This window comes from Homarus americanus, unplaced genomic scaffold (genome assembly GCF_018991925.1).
Source record: "Homarus americanus isolate GMGI-L3 unplaced genomic scaffold, GMGI_Hamer_2.0 scaffold32583, whole genome shotgun sequence".
In the NCBI taxonomy this organism is placed as follows: domain Eukaryota; kingdom Metazoa; phylum Arthropoda; class Malacostraca; order Decapoda; family Nephropidae; genus Homarus; species Homarus americanus.
In genome coordinates, this window is record NW_024713129.1 from 18,811,572 (window position 1) to 18,825,569 (window position 13,998).

General features: G+C 43.9%; 1 protein-coding gene across 1 annotated transcript in view; it reads left to right on the plus strand.

The window, feature by feature from the left end:
* Window positions 1–13,998, plus strand: part of LOC121868865 (serine protease svh-1-like) — a 68,183-nt gene that overhangs the window by 18,107 nt on the left and 36,078 nt on the right. The window contains exons 10-15 of the mRNA XM_042369864.1: window positions 5,519–5,679; window positions 6,636–6,801; window positions 6,950–7,140; window positions 7,858–7,915; window positions 8,241–8,460; window positions 9,316–9,430. Of these exons, the coding sequence (XP_042225798.1) occupies window positions 5,519–5,679; window positions 6,636–6,801; window positions 6,950–7,140; window positions 7,858–7,915; window positions 8,241–8,460; window positions 9,316–9,430 (911 nt within the window). The remainder of the gene's footprint in view (window positions 1–5,518; window positions 5,680–6,635; window positions 6,802–6,949; window positions 7,141–7,857; window positions 7,916–8,240; window positions 8,461–9,315; window positions 9,431–13,998) is intronic.

Here is a 13,998-nt window from a genome sequence, read left to right on the forward strand (position 1 = left end):
GGTGTTATTGCTTCTGGCCTGTTACCTCTAGTTTGCCTCGGCTGTTTCTCTGGTGTTGTTACCTCTGGTGTTCTGGGCTGTTACCTCTGGTGTTGTTGCCTCTGGTGTTTATCTGGTGTGCCTCTGGTGTTGCTTCTGGTGCTGTTACCTCTGGTGTTTGTTGCTTCTGGGTTACCTCTGTGTTGTTGCTGTTACCTCTGTGTTTACCTCTGGGTGTTGCCTCTGGTGTTTAGCTCTGTGCTGTTATCTCTGTTTCATTTGCCTCTGGCTGTTGCTCTGGTGTTGTTGCCTCTGGTGTTATTTGCTTCTGGTGCTGTTGCCTCTGCTGTTCTGTTTATTTCTGGTTGTTGCTCCTCTGGCACCTCTGGTGCTGTTGCATCCTTTACTTCTGATTTTACCTCTGGTGCTGTTGCCTCTGGTGTTGCATCCTGGTGTCTTGCGTTCTGTCTCTGGTGCTGTTGCATCTGGTGTTGTTGCTTCACTGCTGTTACCTCTGGTGCTGTTGCCTCTGGTTGTTTTTGCTGTATCTCTGGTGTTGTTGCTTTGCTCTGGTGTTTTTGCTCCTGGTGCTGTTACCTCTGGTGTTGTTGCTTCTGGTGCTGTTATCTCTGGTGCTGTGCCTCTGGTGCTGCCTCTGGTTGTTGTTACCTCTGTTTGTTCTGGTGTTGTGCCTTGTGTGCTGCTTGCCTCTGCTGTTGTTACCTCTGGTGTTGTTGCTTCTGGTGTTGTTGCTTCTAGTGTGCTGTTACCTCTGGTGTTGTTACCTCCTGGTGCTGTTATCTCTGGTATTTGATCGTGTTGCCTCTGGCGCTGTTATCTCTGGTGTTGTTGCCTCTGGGTGTTGCCTCTGGTGTGTGCCCTTTCTGTTGTTGGTCTGAGTGTTGCCTCTGTGTGCTGTTATCTCTGAGTGTTTGTCCTGGTGTTATTTGCTTCTGGTGCTGTTATCTCTGTGCTGTATCTGTTGTTTGTTGCATCTGGTGTTGTTGCCTCTGGTGCCTCCTTGTGCTGTTGCTGTTGTTGCTTCTGGTGCTGTTATCTCTGTGCTGTGCCTCTGGAGTTTTTATTTGCCTCTGGCACTGTTATCTCTTTGTTATTTGCTGTTTGCTGTCTCTGGTTTTGTTGGTTCTGGTGCTGTTGCTCTTTCATTATCTCTGGTGTTGTTTGCTCTGGTGTTGTTGCTGGGTGTGTTTATCTCTGTGTTGTTGCCTCTGGGTGTTTTTTGCTCTGGCACTGTTATCTCTGGTGTTTGTTGCATCTGAACACACTCTGGCGCTGTTATCTCTGGTGTTATTGCTCTGGTGTTTATTTGCTTCTGGTATTTGTTGTCTTCTGGTGCTGTTGCCTCTGGCGCTGTTACCTCGCGCTGTTATCTCTGGTGTTTGCTCTGGTGCTGCCTCTGGCGCTGTTACCCCTCTGGTATTTATTTGCCTCTGGTGTTACTTGCTTCTGGTGTTGTTTATCTGGGTTGCTGTTGCCTCAGCTGTTACTCGGCACTGTATTAGTTTGTGCTTGGTATTTGTGCTTCTGGTGCCGGGTGCTGTTGCTGGTTGCTGTTACCTCTGGTGTTGTTGGTGTTGTTTTGTTAATTATTTGTTGCTGTGCTGTTGTTCTCTGGCGCTGTACCCCTTGGTGTTTTTGCCTCTGGTGTTGTTGCTTCTGGTGTTGTTTCCTGGTGTTGTTGCCTCTGGCGCTGTGCCTCAGCTGTTATCTCTGGTGTGCATGCTGTTTGCCTCTGGCGCTTTTATCTCTGGGTGTTTGTTGCATCTGGTGCTCTGGTGTTGTTAGTGTTGTTGTTTGGGTTGTGGTTCTGGGCTGTACCTCGCTGCCTCAGTGTTGTTTGCATCTGGTGCTGTTGCCCTCTGCTTTGTTATCTCTGTTGTTGTTTCTAGTTGCTGTTGCTACGTGCTGTTACCTCTGGTGCTGTTGTCTCTAATTATTTGTTACCTCTTGTTGTTTGCTGTTCTGGCGCTGTTACCTCTGGTGTTGTTTTCTGGCGCTGTATCTCTGGTGTTGTTGGTGTCGTTGCCTCTGGGTGTTGCTCCTGGTGCTCATCTCTGGTGTTGTTGCCCTGGTGCTGTTTCTCTGGGTGCTGTTGCCTCTAGCGCTGTACCTCTGGTGCTTGTTACCTCTGGTGTTGTTGCACTCTGGTGTTGTTGCTTCTGGTGCTGTTATCTCAGTGCTGTTGCATCTGGCGCTGTTACTCTGTGCCCTCTGGTGTTGTTGCCTCTGAGTATTTTGCTTATTGCTGTTACCTCTGGTGTGTTGCCTCTGGCGCAGTTACCTCTGGTGTTGTTACCTGCTGTTTGTTGTCTGGTGCTATTGCCTCTGGTGTTGTTGTCTCTGATTGTTTTTTTGCCTCTGGTGTTTTCACCTTGGTGTTGCGCACTGCCTGGCGTTGTTTGCCTCTGGTGTTATTCCCTCTGGTGCTGTTACCTCTGGTGTTTCCTGGTGTTGTTGCCTCTGGGTGTTGTTGTCTGTTGTTGTTGCTTTGGGTGTTTGTTGCCTCTGGTGTTGTTGCCTCTTGTTGCTGCCTCTGGTGCTGTTGCCTCTGGTGGTTGCCTCTGGTGTTTTGCTGTTATCTGTGTTGTGCTTTGGTGTTGTTCTCTGGTGCTGTGCCTCTGGCTGTTCTCTGTGTTTGTTACCTCTGGTGCTGTTGCTCTCTGGTGTGTTTCTGGTGTTTTTGCCTCTGGGTGCTTTATCTGGTGCTGTTGCCTTCGCTGTGCCTCTGTGTTATTTACCTCTGGTGTTGTTGCCTCTGGTGTTGTTGCTTCTGTGCCTCTGGTGTTGTTGCTCTCTGGCGCTGTTACCTCTGGTGTTGTTGCCTCTGGTGTTGTTCTGGTGCTTGCCTTGTCTCTGGTGCTTGTTGTTTGCCTCTGGTGCTGTTGCCTCTGGCGCTGTTTATCTGGTGTTGTTGCTTCTGGTGCTGTTTCTGGTTTCTGTTGCCTCGCCTGTTACTCTGTTCTTTGTCTCTGTGGTGTTGTTTCTGGTGCTGTTGCCTCTGGTGCTGTTGCTCTCGGTGTTGTTGCCTCTGGTGTTGTTGCCTCTGGTGCTGTTGTCTCTGGTGTTGTTGCCTCTGGTGTTGTTGCCTCCTGGCTGTTGATCTCTGGTGTTGTTTACCTCTGGCGCTGTGCCTGGCTGCCTCTGGTGTTGCCTCTGGTGCTGTTGCTCTGCTGTTGTCTCTGGTGTTGTTGCCTCTGGTGCCTCTGGTGCTGTTGCCTCTGGTGCTGTTGCCTCTGGTGCTGTTTGTTACCTCTGGTGTTGTTGCCTCTGGGTGTTTGTTGCCTGGTGTGCCTCTGGTGTTTGTTGCCTCTGGTGCTGTTGCCTGGTGCTGTTGCCTCCGGTGTGCCTCTGGTGCTGTGCCTCCTGTTATCTCTGGTGTTGCCTCTGGTGTTGTTGCCTCTGGCTGTTGTCTGGTGTTGTTGCTCTGTGTTTGCCTCTGGTGCTGTTGCTCTGGGTCTGTTGCCTCTGGGCTGTTATCTCTGGTGTTGTTGCATCTGGTGCTGTTGCCTCTGGCGCTGTTATCTCTGGTGTTGTTGCCTCTGGTTTGTTGCCTCTGGTGCTGTTGCCTCTGGTGCTGTTGCCTCTGGTGCTGTTTGTTCCTGGTGTTTGCTTGCTCTGGTGTTGTTGCCTCTGGTGTTGTTGCTCTGGTGTTTTTCTGGTGCTGTTCCTCTGGTGTGTGCCTCTGGTGTTGTTGCCTCTGTTGTTGCCTCTGGTGTTGTTGCTCTCTGGTGCTGTTGCCTCTGGTGCTGTTGCCTGGTGTGTGTCTGTGTATTTGCTCTGGTGTTGCCTCTGTGCCTCTGGTGTTGTTGCCTCTGGTGCTCTGTGCCTCTGGTGCTGTTGCCTCTGGTGCTGTTGCCTCTTGTTTTTTTGCTTCTGGTGCTGCTGCCTGTGTTGTTGCTCTGGCTGTTGCCTCTGGTGTTGTTGCCTCTGGTGTTTGTTGCCTCTGGTGCTGCCTTTGGTGCTGTTGCTTGGTGTTGTGCCTCTGGTGCTGTTTCTCTGTTGCTTTCTTATCTCTGGTGTTGTTGCCTCTGGTGTTGTGTTGCCTCTGGTGTTGTTGCCTCTGGTGTTGTTGCTTCTTGCCCCTCCTGGTGCCTCTGGGTGTGCCTTCTGGTGCTGTTACCTCTGTTTGTTCTGTTGTTGCTTCTGGTGCTGTTACCTCTGTGTTGTTGCTTCTGGTGCCCTCTGGTGTTTGTTGCTCTGGGCTCTGGTGCTGTGCCTCTGGTGCTGTTTGCCTCTGGTGTTTTGCCTCTGGTGCTGTTACCTCTGGTGTTGTTGCTCTGGCTGTTACTCTGGTGTTGTTGCCTCTGGTGTTGTTACCTCTGGTGCTGTTGCCTTTGGTCTGTTGCCTTTCTGTTGCCTTTGGTGTTGTTGCCTCTGGTGTTTTGTTTCTCTTCTCTGGGTGTGTTATCTGTTGTTTGTTCTTGCCTCTTGTTGCTCTGGCTCTTTTGTTGCTCTGGTGTTACCTCTGGTGTTGTTGCTCTGTTTTGTGTTGTTGCCTCTGGTGCTGTTGCCTCAGCGCTGTTATCTCTGGTGTTGTTGCCTCTGGTGCTGTTACCTCTGGTTTTTTTTGCTCTCTGGCTCTGTTACCTCTGGTGTTGTTGCCTCTGTTGTTTCTTTGCCTCCTGGTGTTGTTTGCCTCTGGTGCTGTTGCCTCCACTGTTATCTTTTGCTCTGGTGTTGTTGCCTCTGGTGTTGTTGCTTCTGGTGCTGTTATCTCTGGTGTTGTTGCTTCTGGTGCTGTTATCTCTGGTGCTGTTGCCTCTGGCGCTGTTACCTCTGGTGTTGTTACCTCTGGTGTTGTTGCCTCTGGTGTTGTTGCTTCTGGTGCTGTTATCTCTGGTGTTGTTGCTTCTGGTGCTGTTATCTCTGGTGTTGTTGCCTCTGGTGCTGTTGTTGTTTCCGGTGCTGTTACCTCTGGTGTTGTTGCTTCTGGTGCTGTTGCTTCTGGTGCTGTTACCTCTGGTGTTGTTGGCTCTGGTGTTGTTGCCTCTGGCGCTGTTGCCTCTGGTGTTGTTGCCTCTGGCGCTGTTGCCTCTGGTGTTGTTGCCTCTGGTGTTGTTGCTTCTGGTGCTGTTACCTCTGGTGTTGTTGCCTCTGGTGTTGTTGCTTCTTGTGCTGTTACCTCTGGTGTTGTTGCTTCTGGTGTTGTTGCTTCTGGTGCTGTTACCTCTGGTGTTGTTGCTTCTGGTGCTGTTGCCTCTGGTGCTAGCTTTACGAACACTGCTTATGCCAATAATCTCGTTATTACTGCTCCTAATACTGCCTGTACTCAGTTTCTGCTGCTACACAACTATTTATCTCACCGTTTCTCATACCATTGTTCTTCCCACTGCCCCATCTGTCCCTGATTCTACTCCTGCAACTTCTAATGTAGCTTTGACTGGTAGCAGTATTGCTGTTCTCACTACTACTGCTATTACTACTAACCCGTATACTACCACAGTTACACCTACTACATAGAAATCTAAATCCCAACACAAAACTGAATCTCTGGATGGGGTTTCTGTGTCCCCTGCAGGAGTAAGGTGTCTGAGGAACTGGGTGTCTGAGTGTGGTGAGAACGGGGTGCGATGGGGGGACAAGTGCTACTACGTCGACACATCCGTCCTGGTGACACACGCCCAAGCCAGAGAGTTCTGCTCTACCAAGGGTGCCAGGCTTTTGTCCATCACCTCCCAGGTCAGTTTTTAGGACGTACTGCAAAGTCCACACCACTTATAAGCCACACACTTCACTTCGTTCAACCCCCCCCCCTTCCGAATCATACAAACCGGTGGTCAGCCGGTTTGTATCGGTGGTCAGCCAAGATGTAAAGTCTATGCTTAGCCCTGAACATGTTAGCATGGATAGGGTGTAGAAACAGAAAGCAAATAATTTTTCAAAGTTATTTATCCATGCTAACATGTTTGGGGGTAAGCGTTGACTTTATAGGGATCCTTAATCTGTACATCAAAGACTACCTATACAGAGATTATAACCAAAATTTATACACCAAAATTGTAAAAGTGATCAAGGAATTTGATCATCTAAATTTCAAACGCCAGGAACTTTTAGAATAATTAATTAACCTGTATCAGAAATTCAATTTTTTGGCCTCAAAAACGATGCACATTTTATGATTCCTGGGGGTTTGTTTCATTACTTTGAACCAGTGTGTTATTTACCAAGGACGATGTGTAGCGGCTCCAGGGTCCATGTGAAGAAGCTTCCTGGTATTTGGTAATCATGAATTACATAAATTTCCTCATATTCGTTTTATTTTTAAAGCCTTATCACTCATATTTGTATTCTTCCTTATAAGAAGCATCTATGTGTATATTATTATATTGAATGTATATTATATTTATATATCTATTTATCATTATCGCCAAGCGAAATTACGTCTAGAAATCTTTTCCACCAATCTGCTCCATTGTCACAAGACTACTATGGAGGCATTAATAAGTTTACTCTAGTATTGCGACCATTTCACAATTACGCAAACGTTACCACAAGGAGAAATGGAACTCTTTGGAGCAACTGTACATGCTTTTTTCAACACTTCCATGTACACTGAAAAATATTTTTAGACAAATAAACACATCCATCTCCTCTGTCGATACCAGTAATCTCTGACACCTATCTTCATGACCTAGAATGAGAGCGACTTTTTGTCGGAGTTGCTGGAAACACTGGCAAGGGACACTGTTGGCCTCCACACAGGCGGTGTCAGAACCCAAGTTTTCGGCGACACCTTCTGGTTGTGGCAGAATTCTTCCACCCGACCCGCCCCATCCCTCCCGTTCACCCTTTGGTGGCCAGGTGAGAGAGAGCGATAGATGTAATGTCCAATGGTTGGTATACTGTAGTGTTGGTGACGCTATAATTTTTACCTTAACATATAACCTGCCGTGACCATTATGGAACATTCTAATGATTTAAACATTGCATGAAATTGTTTTCCCTACAGGCTGGAATGTGACGGTGGGCGTACAGCAAAACGGGAATCAAAGAGTGACGGATGAAGATGTGAAGAATGGCGATGTGATGAGCGAGGAGAGTGTGACTCAGTGTATAGTGATACGAGACAACTTCCCTATCCAGCAGGGCGAGGGCAGCAACAAACGAACCACAGCCCCGGCCGAGTACTTCTTCTGGCAGGTAAATAAGAAAGAGAGCATGTAATGAATTAAAAACATTGAGAAAAAATGAGAGGGTTTCGTAGACCTGACGGCTCGCTAGGGGCAGTGGAAATAGAGCACCGTCAAGACTATGCAGTATATTTTGGTACACAAGGGAGCAATGTAGCCGACACTGCATTCGACCACCTTCTCTTATCCAAATGTAAAGTCAGTTACCCATTCACAGCTGAGTGAACTGGGGGCGCTCTGGGTATAAACTAACAATCCGTAGGTCAGGAGGGCAGCTTTGTAACCACTCGGCCCCGGCACCTCAAGAAACACGAGAGAAATATATAAAACAAGAAGGTCGAGGCTAAATGTACGGACAAAACTCGTCACGTTGTCTCTCACAACTGCCGAGAATTGAATGATTTTCGAGAAATCTAACCTGAACTGTCCTCGAACGAGAGACAACATGGAAAGCGCAATTTATCAGCCATTACGAGAGACAATATGACGAGATTTATCCATACGATTACCAAGGTTTTAAAAAAAGTAAGGTAGAAGACATGAAGGAAAAAATACAGTAAAAAATAATGTTTATCACTTGTCGGGGGACGTGTAATTTGTCGACGCCTATAATGATTGTTACAATGCAATATTGGTGAATTACTAGAGGCATCACAGCTATACGAGTGTTGAAGGCTTCAATGCCCGTATACTTAAGCCTACACTGTTTACTTTCTTTTTTTGGCAGCTATCTGACTGTGCCCAGAAACTGCATTTCGTGTGTGAGACTGATAAAATCGACGTTGGTAAGTAACTGCACTGCTTTTCTGTGGATAACCTAAGGCATCCTTAATTTGAACCAAAATGTCCAATTTTGCTGCTTTTACTTACTATTTATTGTTAAATATATGTAGAATTCATTGAAATTTTATGATTTCGGGATTTATGTTTTCCTAATAAATCATATACAGGGTATTAACCATTGCATACAAGATTATTTCCCTGTGTTAGTAAACCTTGAGTTTTTGTGTCGTAATTACATCTCTGTTGTGGTGAAATGGAATGAAAACCAAAAAGTTCTAGTGTGCCATAATTTTTTTAATTTTCTGTGATTATGTTTTCTATACTAAGGTTGCATCGAAGATCGAGGGATGACTTACGCAGGCACAGCCAACATTACTGTTGATGGAGAACCTTGCTTACCATGGAAAGACCCACATGTTCAACCGAAGATTAGAGATTTTACTCAGACTCGCGGACTGACGAATAACTACTGCGCAAATCCAGACGGTGATGACATCCCTTGGTGTTTCACTTCAATAGGAAGGGCTAACTTTTGCGATATTCCGAGGTAAATACTTTATTATGTTGATGGTACAGAAGGGCGTTGGTGATACACCATTATGTCCAGTTTGGCTCGGACACATGTGAGAAGGTGTGTTATGTGACTCTACCAAACATCACAAGTTTCCCGGATTCCGGTTTCCTCCTGTATTAACAGTATAGACTAATCGCCCAAACGGCTAGTAAGCTGGTAAGTGGTGAAATGAAAGAAAAATTAAAGCTGTTTACAGTTAGATTATCATATCTCAGAAACAACAGGATAGAAACTCTTCCAATATGGTATGGGAACTCTCTGTACGACCTTTCATCGGTTCATAAAATTAATGCGCGAGTGAAGTGAGTGGCAGTAGTGTGGCTATTTAACCTGTAGTCCCCTACAAGCTTGTAAACTTCGCCTCAGTGTGAACTATGAGGTAGTATTGGTAGTATGTGGTTGTTCTGGGTAGTGTGTGTTATTATTATTTGTCAGTATAAAGATATGGTACAGTGCATAATTGGAAATTACTAACAGAAATTGGTTTGTTTTAATGTTTTTGACGAATTATCAGATTTAATAGAGTTTTCGGCGCTGATGTACATTCGTTTGTATGGAGACACAATAACGGTTTGCCATAAGTGGGCAGGGCTTTTAAGACGAAGAAAGATGGGGACTCATAACACTAAAAACAATGCCAATCTTTACCTTTAGCAGGTATTGGGTAGTATGTAGAAGTAGTAGGTAAATATACTCGTATAGTAGTGTTTGATAAGTCCATGACATCTTAATGTTATGCGCGTGCAATGTGTACTTGACTTTTTCCAAAAAATATATTGAAACTTAAGTCCAAAATTGTAGTTATATTAAGAAAATATCTCCCAACAGATGTGAACGAAAGGAGACACACCATGAGATCGTTGAGAATGTGTGTCCCTCTCATATGTTTGCTTGTGCGTCAGGTGGCTGCATCCATCAAGAATGGCAGTGCGACGGACAGAAGGTATGTTATTTTTTACATATCTAGTGTGGTAACTAATTTCGTCAATTTACTTTGATTTAGATATATAGAGATAAAATAAAGAACTATGTTTTAATTCAGTATAATGTGCTGTGGTGTACGTTAATATCGGTTGCCTTATGTTGTAGTTTACATTAATTTCAGTTATAGTAGCGTGTTAAGACCCACTTCTTCTTAAAACAAAATAAAATTCCAATATTTGGGAAGTTTATTTATCAGGAGTGAAACTACTGGACAAAGTTTGTCACAAACCAACAGCGCAGCAACATATCACCTGGAGTGTCGCCCTCAGGCGAAATGTCGTTTTTCTCCAGCATAGAAAAAAAGTCGATGATGACACACAGCAGTAAGGTTTCTTTTGTTGGCTAATATCAAACGTACACCAGCCTTAATAGCTGAAATAGTCTCTTTTTTTTTCAGTTCGTCTGAGTAACCTTGAATTAAGGGTTTTCCCCATGGTAGCTGGGACAAGGCCCGAATATCCGAATATTTTCGCTCTACATGAGTCTACAACATGCCAGCATCCCCCCCATTACCAACTCACTCCCACTTTAAGGAGAGGTGTTAAGTGCGTAAGTCTGGTTGACGTAAGGAGTGGTAGAGGTCACCACCCAAGGGTGTACTCGATGATAGTTTCCACCCACGTAGGCTACCCTCACACCGAATATAATGAACTGTTTTCATTACGTTATTTTCACTTCTTGTTTGTTGATAGTACTTCATTCTCTGTATGATATAATCACTTCCTCTATGATATGTTTTTTTTTTCACTTTGTATAATATTTCTTCTCTCTCTCTATGATATTTACACTCCCTGTATGATATTTGTCTCACCCTGGATGGTTGAATACAATGCCACTCTTGTATGAATGGGTAGTTTAATTCCTAGTATAAGATCTCTTTTTACTCTGTATGATAAGATGGTTTCAGTCCCTGTATGATTGGCTACAGTCACTCCTGCATGATCGAAGGCTGAAACCAAATTATCGAACGTCTTCTCTCTCTCCCTCTCTATGGTAAGTGCCACCAAGACACGATTCTCTAAAACTGTTCAACAAAAGCAGTGAAAATGATATGCAGCGAAATAACCAATAAAAACGGGAAGAATGACGCGTAATATAATGGGTTAATGACCAATAGAGAAAATAATGCGTAATTTGACACCAACAAGAATAGGAAAACTGATGCGTAATGCCATGATACCATTGCAGCTGAGGACGTGGCACTGCTGGACATGATAATATACCTGTGAGACCTCGCCAAGGCTAAACTAAATCAGCTCAGTCATGTTGAGTTATACCGCCTATGTCTGTGGCCTGAATCATCGTAAGTCATTACCAGCACGAACACTGGAGAGCATCTTAGGTGTGGGAGATGAACCTTCGCCAGCCTCCTGTCAGTGGCACAGGTAGACAGACAGTAAGATAAATAGACAGACAGTAAGAGATACAAACTAATATTAAGAGATACAGAGAAAATGAGACAGAAAACTATGAAACAGACAGACACACAGGAGGTGAGAGACAAAGGCGAGTAAAGATACAAAGACAGATAACCAAAAATAACCACAAAGAAACACACACACATACACACACACAGATGACTGACATAATATAGACAGTAAGACAGACAAAACAAGACAGCTAGAGAAACAAGACAAAAAATAGACAGATGTAGAGTGAAAGCGAGAAGGAAGGAGAAATTAGCAATGGCAAGATAAAGAAAAAAAAGAGAGAATGGAGAAAGAAAGATACAGAAAGAAAAAGAAATAAGGAAGACTCAGACATACAGACAAACAAACATACAAACAAAAAGAAAACGAAAAGAAAGAAATGTAGAGATGAAATAGAGAAGAAAGAGAAATAGTGAAAGAAAGAAATTTAGAAGAAAGTGAGAAAGACAAAATAGAAAAAGAGATAATCAAACCAAAAAACAAACAGTGATAAACCCGATAACAGGCTTCCAAGGGTAACTTGTGTCTCATCCCAACCCACCTTAAGTTCAAGGTGATGTAAGCACAACCACCACCGCCTCAGCACCACAACATTACCCCTGACAAAAACTGGCTTAGGATTCATCATTCATGGCCCGACCACAAACCTCTCTGGCACGCTGATTTGCTGGTGTGTAAGTTCACAAGGTTTGGTTTTGACTGGATGCTGTTCCTGTACCAGTTTTTCCTCCTACAAACAAAAAAAAACTTTCGACACACACACACTACTACTACTACTACTACTTTGCTGTCACTCGGAATCGAGTATGACGATCATCCAGCTATGATACAATGATATGAGTTATAAGGGATTTCACCTAGTTTGGCGAGTTTTGAGGTGATTACAGTAAAGAGGCCGATACGGGACCCGCAGGGTCGTCCACATTCTTTGCACCTGTGGAGGGCTGCAACTAGTGCGGGAGGGGCGGTGGCAGAGTCTTTCCGGCGTTGGCGCTTGTCTCCCTCGGTTTACAATCGGGCTAACTCGAAAGTCGAAAGTATTGACATCTTCTCGTGTGGTGCTGCTCCACGCGTTACGATGTAGAGTTTTCCAAGTTTAGAAGCTCCAACAACTTTCCTTGAATACGAATTCGCAACCTTTCGATTTACAACAGGTACCTACTTTACTGCTAGGTGAACAGGGACCAAGGGGGCTAGGAAGAGTGTCCAAACAACTTCCGCTTGCCCGGAATCGAACCCGTGACATCTTGCTTGCGAGGCAAGAGCGGTACCGCTTCTACCACAAGCGCCCCCCGATGTAGATTAATCGACTCTCATGTGAGGGGGTCGATTTGGCACTTTTTCAGGTTTGTCTTGAGACTATCCTTATACCTTTTCAATTGCCCGCCGGCGTTACGTTTACTATTCGTTAGTTGGCTGTAAGGTAGCTGCTTGGCATCTACTGTCGTCCATGCGGGTAACTTGGCCAGTCCAGCGTAGTTGTTCATGGATAATACACACACACACACAGCCCATCGAGCCTTGGGCCAGGTCGAGCTAAGGTCAGTCTCAGCAAAATGAGTGGATGGAATGTCCGAGTGTTTAATAGTGTTGCCAGGAGTACTGAGGATCACTGCAGGAGGGGAAGAGAGACAGACAGACAGACATACAAGGAAAGAGACAAATACAGAAACACTGACAGATATACAGAAAGAAACTAACATACCGAGAGATAAGGAGGAACAAACAAAGCGTTAGACTGACGGATGAACAAACAAAAATACAAAGACAGCAAAAGAGGAGCAAATTATCCTCCCCAACAGATTCTTTAACCCAAGTTAAATCGATCCAGTTTACGCCGGAAAACAACTGAACACGAAAAAAAAAAGACCACCGTTTACTCTTTCTGGTTTGGTCAAGTCAGGACCGGTTTGTTGCGTAGGAGAGACGAAGAAAAAGAAAATTTGGCAAGAACTACTGAATCACAATGCAATACCTGAAACTGGTGGTGTTTTTTGGTGTTTATTTGGTAACGTTATGACTTGTTCTCTATCCCGATTAATCAAGGTGATGTTCTCATGAATTAAGGTTGCCGAGTGACTAGTTTCCTGTACTTCAAACTTGTTTTTACAAGTTGTCTTCATTAATCCTCCTAGATAATGTAAAACTCCAGGAACCCAGAGTGTAATCTTATCCATATACAATATCGCTCGCTGTCTCTGCCTGACCCTGGCTTACTGACCTTTAATCATGTATATTAATATTTCTATCATTATTTACCCAATATTAATTATATAGCCAAAGTAACTTACGTTTCTTACTCTATAAATTCCTATTGTTTTTCGCATTACTCTAGAGTCTAGACAATCTTAGTGTACTTTTGCATAATTTTTTTTTCTATCCGTATGATTTAGCTTTAGCATCCATCTGTAGCAACACATTTCAAAGGTCTCTTAACCTCCTGTTGTCTGCTAAAAGTCTCCACATTTCTGACCTATACAACAACACTGACCATACATATCATTTCAGCACCTTTTTTCCTCAAACTAAATTGTTTTTCCCTTTTAACTGAATTATTTTAGTGTTGTCTTTACCTATTTTTACTTTCCAAATCCCATAATTAATACTGTGTAGTAGGATAGTTTTTTTTTTCAGAAACAACAAATATTTCTTTCTTGGCAGCAATAATTCTCAGATAGTATTCTTGTCTTAATCCATTATTCGGTTAAGTAGTTCATGTTATGCCTCTTTACAATATGCAATAAGAGTAGTATCATCTGTATGTTGAATATTTAGTATTACGTTTACTCCTTCATCACTATATACAACTTCTTTCATTATGTACGAGTACTGTATGCTGACTAAATATTTTTTAATGTTGGAGACAGCACCCACTATTGTCGAACGTCAAGTCTATTTCATATTTATCCAATTTTTTCTCTATAATTTCTTAACTCTTAACGCCAATGTACTTATTAATAGGACAGTCTGCCCCTGGGTAGGTTTGATTTTGAATGATTAAACTATTAGTTTTTGTCTACCCTTTAGAGGACAGCAGCCAGACGATTTTATTCAGCTCTAAAGAGTTAAGTAGAATTTAATGTATTAGACCTACTAA